The sequence below is a fragment of the Ammospiza nelsoni genome, chromosome 6 (assembly GCF_027579445.1).
Source record: "Ammospiza nelsoni isolate bAmmNel1 chromosome 6, bAmmNel1.pri, whole genome shotgun sequence".
Lineage (NCBI taxonomy): Eukaryota > Metazoa > Chordata > Aves > Passeriformes > Passerellidae > Ammospiza > Ammospiza nelsoni.
In genome coordinates, this window is record NC_080638.1 from 30,795,176 (window position 1) to 30,815,362 (window position 20,187).

The following is a 20,187-nucleotide window of genomic DNA, read 5'->3' on the forward strand; positions in this document are numbered from 1 at the left end:
GGTAAGCACAAACTCTGTATTAGTCATCATATGTCTAACATCTGTGTCCTACAGTACAACATGACTTTCCTTTTCTGCAACATGATTTCATAAACAGCACAAGACTAACTGAATAGATTAGTAAAAGTCTAAAACATGCCCTACCAAATTGATATACTGTAAATGGTGTCATAAAGTCACATTCTAAAGGTTTAAGCCAAATTATTGTAGGATTGTACCTTAGACTAAAATAGGATATTATTTTTTTTTCTTTCCACATGCCTGTGATAAACCAAGCATCTCCTCAAGGTACATTGGGTCACAGCTCTCCCACTCAACTCAAACCCTTATGCAAGTCACTTATTACCACAAGTAATAAGTGCAAGTTTGCTTATTACCACAGAACACCCTACAGCCAAGAGGACACCGTATAAGCTGAGAAAAAATCAAAGTCCTAAAGGTTTGACTGCTGTCATGCTCCTATTTAAAGGGCAAACACTGCAAGGTGTGAGAGAACTATACTAAAAACCCTTGAGGTGCAGACTGTAGAGCATGAAGACATGTGGCATCACTAAACATGTTAGAAACACACTCCTATGCTTACTGCCTTTTCCTTCTTTAATTTTTTGGGGAGGAGACAGGAAAGTGAGAAGGCAGCATAATTCCAGTGTTGCCCTTCAATTCTGTCCAGAGTACAGAACAACCCTGCCTGTGTTTACTGTGGTTGTCACAGCAGGACTGTTCACAACAGCTCACAAAACAAGACCACTATTGATCAGGGCCGTATGAAAATCTGGAGCCCAATCTCATTCCACTCAAGCCATGGAGTACCAAATCCAATGGTGTGGAGAAGAATGAAAAACAACATTACTCTTTTTTAAAGAAACTTGTGGATTTGGTGTCAATAAACTGCTGAGCAACAAAGTAATGTCAGGCTGAGTGCCCAGAAACACATCACTTAATAAACATGAGTAACAGCCTGGGTCTGGACCTCCCTCTTGTGAGCTGTGGCACGAGCCCAGTGTTATCCACCACGTGACACAAACACAGGGATCCTAAACTAAGCAATATGGCCAAAAGACCCAAATTCATTATAACAGCAGGACCCCAGAAACTGACAGTTTTGCACAGAACCACCTTCATGAATTAACAGAAATCACTCTGTACAAAAAATTACTCCACATTCCACAAAATACAGCCCAAGAACCATTTCATTACAATACAGCTCATGGAAAAAAGTTATCCCATCCGTTCAGCAAATCTTTGGTGTTGGTGTACACAGCAACACTGACTCTTGCCTTGGCTGCCACAGGTTGTCACCTTAGTGGTTTTTCTTACTGAGCCTTGCAGAAATGTCTGTATCCTAATTGCAGGGTGGACATGCCAGAGTCCAAAGTGCAGCATTAAGTGGGGTAAACTGGCCAAGTCACCTGCAAGATTGGGCTCTCAGAAGGATGCATTCACCCCAACCCTCTGGTTATCAAGTTAGTATTTGCTGAAGCCAGTCCCACAGTACCTGAACATACAGGAGTTTTGTTCTGTACAGAAGAGCCGCTAATAGGTTTGCCATCAGGTGTCACACACCAGCAGTATCCAGTGTAGGTATGGCACTGCACCTGTTTAATAAAACAAAGAGCAGGCATTTCATTTCTCGCTCTATCACCAACCACTTTATTATCATTCAGCATCTTATTGAAAGTCCCAACCCAGAGGTATCACAAACACATGCTTCAGAGCAAGAAGGTCTTACAGAAGAGTACCTTTGATATGATTATCTTTTCTTCCCTCACCACCCCCCCTACACCCCAAGAAAGGTGATTTCTCCTACTCCAACTCCTGCAGCTGAAACTCAGAAGGCAAAAGAAGTTACAAGTAATCATCTGAGAACACTTTAGTTGGGATATGCAGCAGTTGTATCTCAGCTCGTTCCACCCTCTGCTACATTCCACTTACTGTTTACTATTAAAAACCTGTCCCGCTGCATCCCAACTGGGTTATGCAGAGGCCACCCTATCCCAAATTCCATAGCCACTGCTTGAGAGCACAATCTGTAGGCATTTTAGAAGCATTTTGTTCAGTAATAGCTGGAAAAGGGCAATACCGACTTGCTTAACAAACCTTCTCCAGACAGATTTAAGCTCTGTTGTGTTACTATGTCAGACTACACAGCAGGAGCAAGATCCAACATGCCAGCTCCTCATATATTGACATGGACTTAAGAACATTTGATGAATGTTCTAGTGAGTCAAAAGGTACACAGTATAAAATTCATCTTGATTGACTTTAAAGCTCTACTTCTGAACTGAACATCTAGAACTGCCCAGTTCCTTCCTTCACCACAGAAAGACACCAGAATTATGAATTCAGATACAGAACCTCTCAAATAACGGTAAGTTCTAATCTTGCAGACTGATCTTAGTAACATCTATGGAGACATTAATTCAGCACCACTAAAATTTCATTCAGCCTAACAAATCTAATTATAGCCTTTGCCTCAGCTTCCAGAGTAGCCAGCAACTGGATGAAATTCAGGATGCCTTTGACATCTTTGAGATAAAAGTAAACTGCCATTGTACAGGCATCTGTGCAAACACTAACAGGTCTCAAAATTCTTTCTAACAAGCATACTTTCAGCTGGAGTTAAATGTGCACATCAGTACCTTGAAATGGTATAGAAGCGCATCCTGTTATTATAAACTCAAGATGGCTCCTTTGATACATTTCTGAAAAAAGCCATTAAATGAGACCATTTCAGAAGTTGCCTTTTTATTTTACTTGTAAAATTAATTCTGTTCATTCTCTCTTTTTCCAAACAAGTTCACTGAAACCAATTTCCAATTCCAGTCCTCTTCACACAGAAGAGAAGAGTGATGGGGTGTTTGTGCTGGTCCCCTCATTAGGGATCCTTCAGAGCAAAACCAGTCATTCCCCCTCGCTGACAGCTGGCTTCAATGCCCTAAGGTAGCAAAGTTTGTACAGAGACTTAATGACAGTTTTTTTTAAAGGCTTTGAATACCACATAAAACATGATCTAAGAGCAATTATAACACAGTACGTCGTGTTTATCTTGGGTTTTACTAAAGTGCAAATCAATCATTTTGCCTCAAGCATTTACTTTTAGTAGCCAAAATCAACAGCTATCTCATGTACCCATGTTACTGCAGTCACTGTCACTGCTATTTGCAGATTCATTTTTCTTCTCTCAATATATCACAATACTGATGGCAAATTACTCAAGAGTACTTTGACTATAATAAACAATAATCAAGTTAGAAAATATTTGTTATTGCTCAATGTTATCAATTGAACACTCAAAACAAATGTGATGGATCTGTTTGGGTTTATGTTTAGAGTTTATCTTTGCTGATCACACACACACACAAGACTGCATTCCCAACAGCACAAGAAGCTGCATTAATTGTAAAAATCCTACCAAGGGATAGAGCTAAATGCCAGGATAGGGTCTTGAATTGTAGGGCAAGATTATTCCATGTTACGTTATATAAAAAAACCCAGCGTACTCAGCATTTAAAAAACTCAAGTACTAGTCACTTGATAGTCCTTTAGCCAAACTTTCGGAAAAATAACAAAGTACACGGCAGAGGAGTCAAAAAAAATGTATTGACACAAATTCAGGACAGATGCATTAAGAGTATGTTACATAACACACCTCAGTGGAGAGCTACAAATTACATACACTCATTTATGGAAGCCAAGCACATTACACCCATAAAAAAGTGAAGTAATTTTGTAAATAACTAGGCTAAGAAATGCTAGTCTTCCTTGGACTGGTATCCCATGACCTTTTCTTCCCCATGCTGCCATTAACAAAAGAAAGAAATTGCCATTAGAAAAAGGAAGGGGGAAAAAAAAAATCTGAGACTGACAGCACTCAGCACTTTCACCACAACCACAAGTTTTACTGCAGTACCAAAGGGCTTCCCTTCTACAGATAACAGCTGCAATTAAAGTTCAGCCATTATCCTAAAGGCCAGACAGTTAGCCATGAAGAATGGGCACTGCAGAAATCTCCAGTGCAGTTTTTCCTGAATGTCTTCACACTGAGACACCTTTCACCGTGATACCTGACCAGGTCTCAGTACAATTTAGAGTGATAACAACAGTGGCCTACAGCCTAGAGTTTGCATCTTAAAGGCTGGGAGGGAAAGTAAACTCTTCATCACTTACATAGTACTGGTATGCCACTGAAAAAAGCGTAAAGGCAACAGCTGATCCAGTACACTGTCTAAGCACTGTGTGTAAGCAAGCATAAAATGTTGACTATTTCAGAGCACCTCCAGCAATGAATATCCAAAATTCAGGGGTTTACTTTAAAATTTTCCCCTGACCTTACATTTGAGCTTTTATTTCTGAACAAAATTTCAACTGTCAACCCAAAATTCAACCTCATTGTCATCCTATTCCCAAAGTAGTGAGATTTTTAAACACTTATCTTCAGGTAAGTAAGTTTGCAAGCATGACAGATGTTTACTGCACAGATCTAATCTTCAGCTAATGAGTTAATTTTGACTCTATCAAAATACAAGTTAGAAAAAACGTGTTTGACTTTTTTGGCACTCAGTCTTCTAAAGCTAAGCATTGAGGCAGAGGAAATACAATCTTATATATTAAATACAAACTTATATACTTAATAGACTTGATTGTTAACCAAGCTGCAGTTACAGAATGCGCCTGTTAGGGCTGGAAAGGCACACGACAGAATTTGGTATCTCAGATTAACACACAACAGCTGTATTGTAAGTTACATAATAGGAAATCAGACAAATAAAACCTGTAAATCATTTGAGGTCTTCAACAGATACCCCACTAACATCTACATAAAAAAAAAAAAAATCCAATTGCATTTTAAAGCACTATAAGCAGCCAAATCCCTGATCATGCAGAAGGACACTGCTCCCATTTTTCATGGAGAGATAGGTCATCTTACCTGTGTCTCAACTAAAGGATGAAAAGCATGAGGGGCAAACCCAAGAAAAATTGCTCCAGATCACCACTCCCCAAATTAAAAGTGTAGCAGCAGTTTCTCTATTCCACCCTGCCATTACAACGTGCGAAATCAAACAGTAGCCAATACACTGGCCAAATACCTGCTCTCATGAAATTCCTTACAATATGTAAGCACTAAAAGAGTAGTCAGTGGGTGATAACTCTGCCTCTTAAGTTCCTCAGGGGGAAAAGAAGCCATTCTTTGGGTTTCTTCAGTATCTCACTGACAATGCCAGGATCTGATTCCCAAGTAAAGCTTCCAGACAAGCAAGCAGCATCCCTTTATAACTATTTAACAAATAAGGATCAAGGGGATGTTGCTCAGACAGAAATCGGAAGTGAGAGAGAAATCATATACACATATGATGGAGAGAACAGAGGCAAAGCAGCAATTCTGTGATGGCTGAAACCAGCTTCCATGGAGTTACAGGAAGAGGTAGTTGCCTGTAATAGGCTTGAAGGAACCTTGGACAAGCACTGGGCTGACAACAGGAACACTCAGACTAGCCTCTCACTGCTGTTCAGATGAAATGTTTAGCAACCCATTCCTATCCCATCACAGATCAAACAAACACTTCCTGGCTCCTTCCACAATGGAGGGCAGAGACGAGAAGGGAAGAACATTCATTCTGTATTGAAAGCTATACTTATTTGAGAAAAGAAAAAACACATTCAGTTTTTGAATGGCACTGCCGAGGCTAAGGGCAGGAAGCAGAGCTACTGACTGCATTCACAGCACCAGGCAAGGCTCCAAACCCTGGCTGCATCCAGGTGCTCCTTGTAAACAATGTGAAAACAGCTAAATAAATAGCTCCAAGTCAGCAGGTCATCCAGTCTGACCCAGGGAGCAGAAGCCAGTGTGATGCAGCAATTCTTTAATCAAGTCTTTCCTTTGGTCAAGCCTCTGAGACTCAGCTAGAAAGTCCTCTGAACCCACATTAGTGGCACACAACTGCACACTGGCCTGATGGCTATGTATCTTAAATCTGCATGGTGATCCTCTGTTCTGGTGCACATGTCTTGCTATAATGCTTAGACTCTGCATCTTGTAATACTTTTTGCTACATTAAGAGTCAGCTGATTATTGTCTGAAACCTGCCTTACCTTTATAGGCAATTTTAGGGGAGCTATGAATTAGTCTGCATCTTGTATTTAAGTCTCTTTGGGACTGCAGCCCCTTAAACAATTCTTGTCACTTTTTCTGTTCTCCACTCCTATTTAATTATTCACAAATGGTGCTGTGCAAATGTTCCCACGAGGGCTTTATGCAGCACCCACCTCCCTCAAGTCTATGCACCACTCAAGAAATGCTTCCTCCATGGGAATTTCACTGTTCATACCACCAGGGGAAAAAATGACCTGAAGTAAAACAATCTTAATCGTGATCAAGGGCATTCCCATCACACATGCTGGTACATAGGTTATTTTTAGTTCAGGAAAAGGGTCCTCAAGAGAGGCTTTCTGCTTCTGACACAGAATGTGACACTTTGAAGCCAAGAATGACCTTACATTGTCACTTCCCCTAAGTATGTCTACTCTCGCTTTAAGAACCTGTTCCTTTGCTATCTCAACTGGTACTTCTTTGAAGAAACACCATAAATAACCAAAGTTCTTACCTCCTTACCCACTCATGGTTTATCTTTAGCACAACATACAAATGAGAGATACAATGAAAGCCACAGGAAGAAGGCAAGTGCTTAAGTAGCAAACCTGCAGAGCAGTATTCACAGAAAGCTACAGCTACCATCATTTATAGAAGGGATATCTTTTAATAAAAAAAAAAGCCAAAACTACCTACCATTTAAAAACCAAATGCTTTTTAAAAAGTTTTTTTTAATCCAGCAAGACAGACTGTGTTCTTCTGAAATGAGAGGTGAATTCTTTGAGAGCTTAGTATTGCTGGAATCTGAGCACTGAATAATGGAATAACACACAGCATCCCGGCAATGAAGGATGTCTGCGCAGTACCTTGCTGCACTAAGACGTTTGTAATTCTGCCCAGCACCACACTACACTAGCCAATACAGAGGAGCAGACTTGGATCATGAAATCACACTGAAAGCTGAAAGGGGTCCCCACATCTTTAGAAAGGGCTGTTTGGGGAACCTGGGAGAAAATAAAACTTTTTATGTGCATTAGCATAGTGTAGAGTGAAACTACTGGTATGGACCATAATACTGATCTCTCTTTCCAAGCAGACTTATATTACAAGATGTGGTATCTAATAATGCAGAACTGCTCTGATAGCCAGCCCCTCATTAGAGGGGCTGACTGTCAGACCTGTCATAAGACCCACAGGTTTGACTGATGCACTCATTTTAACAGAAATCTCAGTGCTACATCATAGCTGCACCAGGAGGGAGATTTTAAGAACCCTAAACTCAAAGAAACTTTCCAAGGAGATTTGTCCTCAGTTTTATGCAGACTTGTAAGGAAAAGAAACCACAACTAGACAGTGGAAGGTGGCAGCAAACAGTAAGACATACCACAAAGTCCCACAAAACTACACCCCCAAGGCAGGATTAACATTGTTCATGTTCATATTAATCTCTCTGAAACAGATCCCATTTAAAATCTCAGCAACCTTTTCTGAAAAACTGCTTGGGGAAAAAGTATGAAGAATGCAAGTCTCCCTCAGCCCATGGCAACAAGCCCAATGGCACTAGGCAGCAAAAGAAAGTGTGCAGATTACCCACTAGCGCCTGTTGTTTATGAAGAACAGATCACAGCAGGTTAAGTGCAGCATAGAAAAGGAATGGCATTTATGGAAAATACAGCATACCAGCAAAAAAAGGCAAAAGTCTTGGGAACACAAACTGGTTTTAGTCATGGTTAATTCTGCACAAAAGTGACCTCAGTTTTCTACAATTAATCAAATTACTCGTATCTAACAAACATTCTTATGTTGTGAATAACTCAAATTTTATCTGCCTGCTTATATTACTGTGGGATAAGTGTAGAGATTTTGTTATAGGAAGCAATATTCCCCACACAGACTGAAATATAAAGACATAGCAATTCCAGAGGAGTTAATCAGATCTGCTTCCCCATTTACAGTCATCCCATCATGCCTGCAAGTGGCATCACTTCTCCATCCTGCAAATGCATGCCACATCTGTAGATGCCTAAATAGCACTAAAAGGGGACTTGATAAGATCTTTGCAATACACGAACTCAACAAGGGAAGCAGCACACATGTTGCATAGAAACAGTTACGACAGCCAGTGAACTGACAAGTGCTAGCTCCTCTTGATGCAGTACACAAACCCTATTATACCTAGTCATGCATACGAAAACTGGAAAACTGATCAGCTGAGCAACAGAATTAGTGGCAACACTGATTTCAGGCTAAATTTCACAGGCAATCAAAACCAGACAGGTCATACAAGTGTTTTAAGACATGTGTGATGTCTCTCTACAAAAGGGTTTAAATGCAAGCCAAACGAAGGCCTTTGCCTTTAGGCCCTTCTCCCTTTCACCCTTGTTGCCACATCTAACTATGGTAGATGCAGCCCTGCGGGGAAGTAGGAGGAAGTAAGCTGAGCATGGTCTTCCTCCCGCAGCTGCTGCCCACATGGCACATGCTCTGGCAGAGGAGCTGCGTTCTCATCACCCCCTGCAGCCCCAGCCAGTCTGCAGCACCTCCAGCTCCAAATCCAGCACTGAACTGGCTACAGCTCCAGCAGCTGCAAAGGGCAAACTTGAGCTGCTTTCAGAGGAACAGCCCCACTTTCAGTGTTTACCCAGAGTGACTGCAGTTTAGTTTTAATCAAGATAATTATAATGAACTACAAAAGCAACAGCTCAATCTAGTTAAGGCCAAGCAGGTTCTCTGAACACAGATACTACTACCTAATTCTCCCACATCTGTACCGCTCTTGTTTTTCAGTCCTACAAAAATTTCAAGAATTCCCAACAATTAATTAGTTAAATTAAAAATCAGACTCTCGAAGTCTGGTGGCAAGGACAATGATGTGGGTCTGAATACTACTGTGTTCAGTTGGCTCAGCAAGATGACCTAAAAGCAAGTAAGCTATGTCTTGAATGAGTGCTGTAACACTTCAGACATTTGATATTCTAAATATATGCATGCATCTTTGATCAGAATTTTTCTTCTACATAAAACTCCCTTTCAATAACAGTTACACAGAAAGAGGGAAGTTGTTGAAGAAGTCTCCCTAGCCAACTTTATTTATCTTGAAACATGTGCATCTGCTTAAGACTCTTATTGGGATGGGGATTCCATGTTGAAGAGCACAATGGGTATTCTTCCTAGAAACTTCATTAAGAGATGCTGTTCTGTTGTAGACTTCCTATCTGAGATTTTGGAGTCTAGATGGAGCAACATTCAGGTATTAAACTAACAACAGTCCAGAGCTGACTTCAGCAAAGCCTCAGGGACTTCACAAGAACACAGCCTCCCTGTAAAGCAGAACCCAAGAGCTTCAATTCTCTGCACAAGAGATGCAGTATCAAAAAGTACCTCCACCAGATGAGATCTATTTATGAGTTGCTGGAAGCAAAACTGTTTAGACTGTTCACTAAAATTCTAGTCTTTATACATCTTTTTTTAAATCAAAATTTGATTTGTTTTGACCAGAAGCTAAAGGAAATATTTGTCTCAAAAGCAGGCTGAAACTAGTTAGCTTTCTTGGACATTATTTTTCATTTAAATCTTATGCAGGGACAATTACCTTAAATGCTACAATAAAACTGATGAAGCTGGTTCATAAGGTATGTGGAACACAGGGTATTTTTATGAACCAAGGAATTATATGAATTCAGTTAATTCCAGATACAAAGAGATCAGAGGCTTTTCTTCATCATGCCAGGTAAAACAAAAGCATTTTAGTGTTCACAGATAGAACTCAATGGAGGAAGAATGCGAAATACCACTTGGCTGCCAACTGACACCACACAATTTTTGTAAGCAGTTTCATGCTGTCCCTCAACTGGCAACCAGCACTGGCTAAGGAATGTGCCAAGGAAAAGTCCAGCAACTTCTCCACAATCCAAACACTGGTACCAACCTTCAAAATAAACCTGTCTGAAACAAAGCTTTATCAACTATACTATCAGTCCAGCCTTATCTTTTATAAAGATAAAAATTTCACCTACTTTCCTCTCCAAGAGGTTGATGGACAGACAATAGACATTTCAAAATTTGCTTTCCTTACCCTTTTTTTCTTGAACTATGAAATTTAACATGGAACACTTTGTTCCATGTTGGCCCACTGTGATAGCTTTTATAAATATTAGCCTCAAGTACCAACAGAATATGAGAAGCTCTACACAAAATCAAATTGCAACAGTTGAAAGTGCACTTAAACTGCAAGAAACTGCAGCCATCTTCTCTTATCCCAACCTTACCATGATGGTCCACACAGTACAGAAACAGAATGCTGCTCTAAAGAACCATGCAGAGTTTGCAGGATGAATACAACTTTTTCCACATCATCATCAAAAAACAAAAACAAAACAAAAACACTCCCACACACCAGATAATGGGAGGGTAAGGCTGAGGAGGGGAATAAAATTTTTGGTGGGTTATCACAAAAAAAAAATCTTTCCTCTCCTATCCCCCCAGGCATCACAAAATGTTTGAACCAAATCCAAAGTTCTCTGCCTTTCTCATCTTTTTTAAGCAAATATTGATTCTGTCTTGGACTTTCTTTTAACTTCAGAAGACCCTGCAAACAACCAATATATCCTAAAATTTCTCCAAGAAAGAAGGTATCTAGAACAGTATGAGATATATGAAAAGTTAGGCAAAAAACATTCTGTGATTTACCTAAACCCACAAAGTAGAGGTCCCAGGTTTTGTAGGTTGCAGGTTTTTAACTTTTTAGATGCATGCAAAACTGAGCAGACAGCATGAAACTGTGTCAGGAAACTGTGCATGAGCCATTTTTAACAGCCAGTTCAGTCAGCACTAGGGCACCGCCCAATATGCAAGAGGTAACAGAACCAGGTATCACTCCTCATTTCTACCCTGCTCTGGCAAACTTCAGCGACTGAACAGTGAGGAATCAAAAACCCAAACAAAACAGCCTCATCTCCTCTCTTCCAGTCCTCCAAATCACTACAGGATATATAGCACAAAAAGTAACCAGCAGAAGGAAGAGGCTGAACAGACTGCTTTTTTTCCTGGGATAGATGAAGCAGAGGTAAGAGCAGAATCAGCTGCGTCCACCCTGCTCTGTGTGTGTAAGCCACACCTCTCTTTGCAGCCCCTCTTCATGGAAAAAATGACCTCCCCTGCAACTGTTTTTTTTTTCTATGCAATGCTGAAAATTATTGCCAATTTTTCTGTACTACACTGGAGCTGGGTGCTATTGCATATGTGTATGTCTTTTAAGATATTGTGACAGAATCAAAACTGTTCCTAACAAAGTTCCCAGCTTTCCAATTTTTACCCAAGTAACTGGGTCAGAGTGTGCACCCACTCTGCTATCATCACCTGGTTCACCTCTTAACACTGAATCTCCCACAGACACCCAAAGCCTGGCTGAATGAAGCAAACAGAAATTTTACCTGCATGAAAGATCCATCCTCATTGCATTCTGGGATGAAGACTGCTTCCTGAGGCTTCTTTGCCTGTTCCAGTGCTTGAGCTCTCTCTAATCGACACTTGCTTTGGCCAGCATCTACCAAGAGAAAAGCAAAACTCACATTGCAATTTGGCCTCTTCAAAAGCTACCAGATGACCCACGCAGCTGCGAGGGAAAAAACCCCAAAACAAATAAATATGAAGTATAAAAGACCATTACCTGCACATTCACAAGGTAGATATGGAGTTACCACTCATAATCCTAAAGACAAATATGAACCCAGATAATGAAATTACAACTCAGTTAATTAAGAACTGCCTAATTTCCAAGCCAATAGTTTTTATGGTCATCTAAGGACCCTAGAAGCTTCTTTCAACCAGCACTGGAGCACAATGCCCACACAATGAAATGCCATTAGCAGCCTGAAACTGGATGCCTGAGTATCACCAAATAATTCAGGCCAAGCAGCAAGCAGTGTGGAAAAGAAGTGATGATCCCCTCTTCTCTGAGTAACTCTCCCAGGAAGATACTAAAATAGCCAGCCATCCATATGAACTTCCCCCTCTGTATGGTCCAGATGAGGCAGATACACCATTTTCTGTGCTTTCCTGAAACCCAGCTTTTACCTCTAGTCCCAGTGCTTACAGCCAGGTGTGCATTAAAACTTTCTCATATCAGTTACTCACTTTAGAGAAAAGAAAAAAAATTGCTCTGCAAGCAGAGTTTGAAGGGGTTAAGATCTCAGTTCTTACTTCAGATGATGGCAAAGTGTAGCACGACCTTAACCCATTCCAGGTGGAGCTCATGGTTACAGGGTATACCCAGATAAGTCTAACTCTAATGACTGATGGGTAAAAAGAGGGAAGTTCTGCCCTGCAGAGAACCAGATTGACTCAGTGTTTACATTTTAAAACATCAGGTCTAACAATACTGCTGTTCAGTCTAGAAAGAGAAGGAAAACAGTGAACATCTGTTTCCATGACATTCTGACACCAGAACTAGCACCTTCTTTCTTCTCCCATGAATCCACTGACCAAAGATTTTTAGTGCGCAAACTTCAAAATCTTTTAGCAGCACCATACAGAGTGAACAAGTTTCAATCCTCCTTGTACCAGGCATGGAAATCATATTGGTTAACAAAAAATTCCACTGGATCTCTGAAGATCCCGTTCTGTTTCATCAATCACATGAACTTTGACAACAAAATCACTAATACCAGCATAAAATTAGAAAGTCAGTCTGGGTTCTTAGAGCAACTGAGTTCACATTGTGTGGCAACAGAAGTAACTTCCATCCAAGCATCTCTAGACACAGAAATCAATGACAATGCTGTAACCAGTTTTGATAAAGACAGACCACAGCTTTCAGGCTGAGCACTTTATTTATACATCTGATGACTCAAGAGATTAAGTTTTTGTCAACACAGTTTCATTTTAAACAGATCACATTACTTCCCAAGAAGGATTTCACAAGTCTTCTGAAGTTATGAAAATCAAACTGTTCTCTTTGGAAAAAGAATGATTCAGGGCAATAGTATACAGTAAAGATGCCGCTGCTTAGGCTCTGCATTAGGAAGCAACAGTACCTGTAAGAATTCTGCCAATGACCACTGAGTGATTACAAGTTGCTCACCTCACCCCTGTGTGACCTTATGTCACTTCTGATCCTATGTCACTTATCTTTAGACTAATTTGTTTGTTGGGTGTTTGCAAAATACCAAAGCATATGGAACTTTGATCTCAGGTGGGCCCACTATGCACCTCTATAAAGTGTGAAATTGTTACAGAATAAAAAATACTTGAATAAAATTTATACTGTATTTTTTTTTCTGGTTATCCATCAGCTTTGACATGGAATTTCCTTTTTGCCTGCTTGCCAATGTGACCAGATGATCAGACCTTGTTTGCACATCTCCAGTGGAGGATAGTCCTGCCAACTGATCTTCCAAACATGTGCTCACTCTTTCAGCTGAAAAGGAAGAACTTGCAATGCTTTTAACTGGAACACCTATCACCTGCAGATCTCCTGTTCAAGCTTAAGAATCTAATCTTGCTTGGCAGGATAGAGGACATTACTACAAAACCAGATGGTGTGCCTGCACTTTGTCTCATATCTGCCTGACTGAAATCACTTTCAACTTCTGCTTCACAGGAGACAACCAAGTAGCGGAAAAAAAAAATCAGCATAGATTATGGAGATGTGCACTTGCAAGGAAAAAAATAGGTCTGAATTTCTTACACGACAATCAAACCACAAATTCCCAAATGAAAGTGTTTTGTAGTCTCTATATATCAGGATACAAGACTGCAGACAGGCATTTCTGGTTCCTCTCCCGAACATAAAACAGAAGCATAAAGCACTTCCATATACCATCTGCTTTCGTGTTGGCACACTCACAACTACGCCACTGAAACTGAATGCATCAGCACTGAGCTGGTAGAAACAAACATTTTGTGAGATCCCCCACAGTACAAATACATTAGAAGTCCAGGCAGAAGGGAAGCTAACCTATTTCTTGTCCAATTTGTCTAATCAACAAAGAAACATGCACAAGATCAAGCCCTTACTTTCAGAAGATAATATAAACACATCATTGCTAAGGCTACCATGTCTCTCCTGGCAATTTTAACAGGCCTTTATAGATTGAACTCTCTACTCCCACCCAGCAGAGCATACTTCAGAGCACACTACCACCACACCACAGTGTTGAAGAGCTCATCGTTGTTGCAGCCCCTTCTGCACTTCAATCGCTGGCTCAAGCAGTGACTCTTCCCAAATTGCTGCTGAAGTACAGAGAAGAGAGAGTTTTTCTCCTGTTCATGAACACTCAGGACTGATTACCTCTCCCATCCTCCTTCACTGATTTCCAAAGGGCATGCCAGTCCTTTTACAGCCTTGATTTGGAACACCTTTATACCACGCTGGGTGGAGAGGTGCATGCATACTGCTATCTTTTTTGTCAGTCTTCCACAGATCAGTTCCAGTAAAAACAGTGCCTTTAAGATCAACATTTACCAGTTTGTTTTTAAAAGGACTGTCAATCCTTCTCTTCCTCACTCCACAGGCTGGTATTTTTATAATGTTTGCATCAACATGTGATTTCAGTGAGATGACTTCACCTTGCTATTTTTGCTTTGTTAATTAGAAAATGTAAAGTATTACATAAGTGCCAAGTGTTTAAAAAGTAACTGTCAAATAGCTCACCCCAAATAAGATGCATTACAAATTTTACTAAAGCCTGATCTTATGATTGTAGGTTCATATACCCTATTCTGCATTTTGACTGCTTACCCAAGTGTTTCAGCACTTTCTTGACTGTTTTTAGAAATGTTATCTGGAATATCAAACACCATGTTTATAAACCAGAATGGCATTAATGCATTCCAGTTTCATGGTTCAAGCAGACTAAATTGGACACTTTTCCCACCATTACATTAGGTGAAAAACCAAAACAGCATAACTGCTTTTGAAAGCAGACCTGCTGAATTTTACTTTAAATATCTTCAAACTTGGGACACATTCACTGTAGCTCAGAAAGCTGCCTTTTAAAGAAAATTAATTCTCAAGCTGGGAGCTGGCAACGAGGAGATTGTTAACTACAAGTGATATTTTTGACATCCCTGGCCTAATCAGCAATGCAGGTGCACATAATTTGGATTTTGCAATGATATTGGCTAGTTACCATGGCTGATCTTATCCATGAATAGTTTATTCAAATAAGACCACCGTGTCCCTCATAATATACACACTGCACTCCTGAACAGGCTCCAAGAATTCCAGCAACCTCTCTTCAACAGGCAGAGGCAGTATTGACACCATACAACATCACAGGATAAAGACCCAAGCTCTCCTAAAAACACAAAGTAAAACATCTCCAGGATTCACATAACACTAGCAGCAAATCAATACAATGCAACCACTAAAATCTATTAAAGCTACTTACTTTTAATTCTCTTATGTTTGTATCCAAAGTTCAAATAGCAAAAATTGATCCAACTATTTTCAGTTCCATTAGGTAACGGTCTCATACAGGCCAGGTCTCCACCAGACATGAAGCAGTTCAGCTACACTAAAGTCAGCACGTTCATACCCATCTACTCAATTGTCTGTGTATTTGCAGAAAACAGGCAAAAATGGATCTCAGCAAACTACAAAAACATGCCTGTCTATTGTACAGGATATCAATCATTAGTCACTCTCCTCACTGTTTTCCACTTCATTTGGGCCAAGTCCTACACCAGGAATCTGAAACTTGGTCACCCACAGAGAATGGTTCATGTTGGTAGGGACCACTGGAGGTCATCTTGTCCAAACTTCCTGCTAACGTAGGGTCCCTTGGAGCATGCTACTCAGGACTGATTAGAGATAGCTACAGATATCTCCAGTGGAAGAGACTGTACAACCTCTTTGGGCAGCTGTTCATGCAGCTCTCAAACCACTTCACTGTCCACATGTCCAGTGTGCACTCCTTAAGCTTTCCTGTGAGGATATCATAGGAGAGGGTGTCAAAAGCCTTCCTGAAGTCCAGGTGGACAACACCCACTACTCTTCCCTCATCTATCCAGCCAGCTGTCCCACCATAGAAGGCAATCTGGTTGGTTAAGCATGACTTCCCCATCCACACTGACTACTCCTGGTCACCTTCTTGTCTTCCGTTCACATCAATGCACTTTGTTCCTTTTTTGATATCCATATTGCATTCCTACTCCAGAGTTCCCTAATTTATTCAGAACATGCCTAAATTTGCAAAGTGATCACAAGAGCTATTTTAGATTTTACTAACTGCTGCCAAGGAAGGACATTCTTACTCACAATCAAGGGAGAATGAAGCAAATTTGAAGACAAAACACATGGATCTAGTGAGCAGACAAATTGGTTTCAAAACATCATCTCCGTCCAACAAAAATAGTAGGTAGAAAAGATTATCTTCAAATAATGCACCAGTCAGAAGACCTGCCTTTCTAGCACATTAGCCAAAAGCTGTGTTCATTTACTGTCTCCCAGGAGAAAGGCTGAAGGTCCTGCTACAATCTCCACCAGTAACTTACAGATGGGTTCATTCTACACAGTGACTTGTGATAAGAGCAAACTCTGTACCAGCAGACTGATTAATCCAATTAATAAATCTAAAGAGAACTTTTAGAACACTCCAGCATAGTAATTAAATAAACCAAAGAAGCTCCTAGAAATCAACCAGTTCACACAGAACTTAAATGTACTCTAAGCCACAGACACAGATACATACCAGTAAAACAATCACTGCATAAATGCCTCTTGGCAAGCTGTCAAGATTAACAAGTATTTGTCCTTCACCCCCACAAAGTTTTGAGGTGTAACTCTTATTTAACACCAGATATTACGACGCCTCCTGAGAAAAGATTCAGGTAGCATTGCTTGGCTGTGTGTTTTAGACACAGCTATAGCATCTGGAATTATTCTCTAGAATCCCATCAGCGAGGCTCCATTTTTCAGGGATGCCCTAATTTGATCACCTTAAACTACTCCTGACTCTTAACCCTTTGTGATGCATAAGGGTTTCGAGGGAGTTCAGATAATTTAGCACTGAAGGAATTTCACTGAAAAGCACGTGAGGAAGCTATCAACAAATAAGAGCTGAATAAGGGTTATAGCTCCCAAATGGCTGGCAAGATTTCATCTTTAAAGGTCCTTAGATTCTTGAGAGAGAACAGAGCATTAACTTGAATCAAAAAGGTTCTGTTCTCACTATGGAAACCATTCTGTTTTCCTTGGCACAAGCACAGTTCAAGCCATCAGCATATACACTAGAAGCCTATGATAATCTGGGCTGCAGAACTATGCTTTGCTGTCCACAGGATACTTTCTCTTCTACTTAGTTTAGTCACCTGCTGTTTTTCCCCTTTCAGAGAGTGAAGTGCAAGTTAAAACTTCTCATTCCATAAGGATAAGCTCTTGGGTGCAGTATCTCTCACAACTGTACATGACTGAGCTTGAAGGCCCATGGGATCCCTTACACTTCCACGAGAGCACCCCTGTAGAGCATGTGTCATGCAGGAGGAGCAAAGGCTGTTCAGGGTATACCCAATGTCCTGCTGCAGTATAGGGTGCTCAAACACTGCTGGAAATACCTTCCTTTTTGCAAGTACACAATACAGACGTGGCCAACAGCCTGTAGTTCAGCACAGCTGTCTCACAACTGCCCAGATTTGCCAACAACTGTGATCTTTATGCACTAGAGGTCATGTTCCTAATGCAGCTAGAAAAACAAAATACCTTTCAAGAGCTGCACATACAGAAATTACCAGCTAGGTTAAATTTGCATGTGATATAGTTGAAAGAATATTCCTGCTTCACAGGGATTGGCAGGAGCACCAGTGGGTTAAAAGCAAGATTTGCAATTTACAAACACTCCCAGGCTGTTAGGTACTGTATAGTACCATAGGGTAAGAGGAAAAAGGAAAGGAGAATGCAATTTAGCTTCAACTAAACATTACAGTTGCATCAGAAAGCAGAAAGAAAATATACCTTACCTGTGCCCAAGACAAAAAAAAGTCTCAGTTACTTCTTTGGGACTCTGGAATCACAATATGCAGTAGGCCATGTAGTCTGGGAAGCAAATTTTGTCTACTTCCTTAGTATATAGATGTACTGCATTTCAGATGTCATGTTTTAAGCAATTGAACAGTGCCTGTTTATATGCCAATATCAGCTATGGAGCTGCTTATTTAAAACACTCTGCTCGAGGAATGAAAGAAAAAACAGGACTCTCACTATACTGCCTCTTATTGTGATACTCAAAAATGCATCACTTGCAAGAACAATCCAAGTGTTTCTCAAGTTCTGTGAAGAAAGGTTCTGGGTTTCTAGTATTTAGAAAGAAGCCTGATTCAAAGGCCTCAATCCATACTATGGGAGAAGCTGCCATAAACCAATGCAGCAGTGGTGGAATAACAAACAAAAAAAAAATATGAGTAAGTTTTTTCCAATGAGAAACTGTTTAAAAGAGAGCAATATTTGAAGTCAGGCTCATAATTCACCCGAACTATAAAGTCTGTCAATACATTGAAAAGAGATTTCCCTTTTATATCAAGTAATTCTAACAAAGATACATTTTTACAATAGTAAAGAAAGCCTTTATAAATAAATTCCAGGCTTAAATGAATTATTTTTATCCTGTCACATGGATTTTAATGATTCTCTCCTGTCACATTAATCCACTGCCAAAAACACCTGTGCCATCTGCCCTCTGAGCCAATCGTGCTCTCAGAAAATGGACTCCACTTTATTTTTCACTTCATTGTAAATGCAAATCCCTTGTGTGACAAGAAACTTTTTTAAAGAGTTATTGGTGTCAACTTCATCTTTATACTAAGAGCTGAATTGAGGGGCAGTATTCATACTTCCAAGTAGATGTGTAACAGCAAATGTTAAAAAAAAAATCCATGTAAAATCTTGCATGCACTGCCTTCTTAAAGAGCTCAGCACAGAAAGGCTGTGTATGTCTGAAAAGGGACTAGACACCTAGTGTGCATCAGATTCTTCCCCACTCCAAATTCCTGCCAGTCAAAGGGTCAAAGGTGTCTTGATTCCTCATCAGCACAGGTAGCAAGGAAGAAGTCTGCTTTCAGGATTTGGTTTTGTACTTCCATGGGTCCAGCTGTTTCTGTCTGCAGAAATATATTTCAGCCCTTTTCCAGTGATGCCTGTGGCTCCTTTGCTTTCTTTCACTGATAATTCAGTCAGCTCATACTCTATTGCCCAAACCGAGACTCAGACACCCATGCTTGCAGGAATGCACAATTCCAGATCAGATTACTCTCAGAGCATGGCACTAAACTCAAAGGTCTAAGAACTCAGTTTCTCACAAGGTTGCCCCCTTCTCCTCCCAGAGGCATTTGGAATGCACCTACCTTTGCAGCGGCCGCGGTGCGCGACGCTCAGACCGGGCTCGCGGCACTTGGCTCTCTGGTAGTCGCACATGGACTCGTACGTTCTGCCGTCGGACGCGCACAGCGGCTTGGACTGCGACCGCGAGCAATGCAGGTTACACTGCGGGTCTCTGTCACGGTCGCTTATTAAAAACTGAAGGACGTGGAAAAAGGAGGGAGAGAAAAAAGAGAGGTTTTGTTTGGTTTCCCAAAACTGAGCATGGTGTATTTTTTTCTTTATGACAATAACAATACGACTATAATGCATTTTAAGCTGCCTCACAAAGCTGACCTTGCCTGAAGGGAACTTTAAATGAAACACGTACATCTTTAAAAAATATTAACGGTCTAGTCCATTCTTTTTAATAAAATGGAAACATTACTCACTCTGCCTCACCTCTAAAAAAGTAAGATGTGCAAAGCCAAACACAACCCACACGGGAAGGGCAATACTGAGTCACAACAGCCTAGCTTGTCCAGTGCTGTGCCACAAACAATATCGGGTACTAGACAATTTTAGTCAGACACATAAAAAATTTATCACCAAAGACAGAGGAATACAAATAAACTATCAAGATTGGCCTTGGTAGTTGAACCATGCATTAACCAGTTTTATATCAGTGATGTTTTTGAAAGCATTGTTGATATCATCTGTGAATACCACCTACCAGAGCATACCTGCACACTCCCTAAGTCCCCTTTTGTTCCTTCCTGATGACACCCAGCACAGCTGGCAATTGCAC

General features: G+C 40.5%; 1 protein-coding gene across 2 annotated transcripts in view; it reads right to left on the bottom strand.

The window, feature by feature from the left end:
- The window catches only part of SMOC1 (SPARC related modular calcium binding 1), a 127,907-nt gene that overhangs the window by 68,015 nt on the left and 39,705 nt on the right, over positions 1 to 20,187 (bottom strand). For both annotated transcript variants that reach the window (XM_059474864.1, XM_059474863.1), the window contains exons 2-4: positions 19,427 to 19,598; positions 11,521 to 11,633; positions 1,496 to 1,595 (exon numbers count right to left, since the gene is read on the bottom strand). In XM_059474864.1, coding sequence (XP_059330847.1) covers positions 1,496 to 1,595; positions 11,521 to 11,633; positions 19,427 to 19,598 — 385 coding nt within the window. The remainder of the gene's footprint in view (positions 1 to 1,495; positions 1,596 to 11,520; positions 11,634 to 19,426; positions 19,599 to 20,187) is intronic.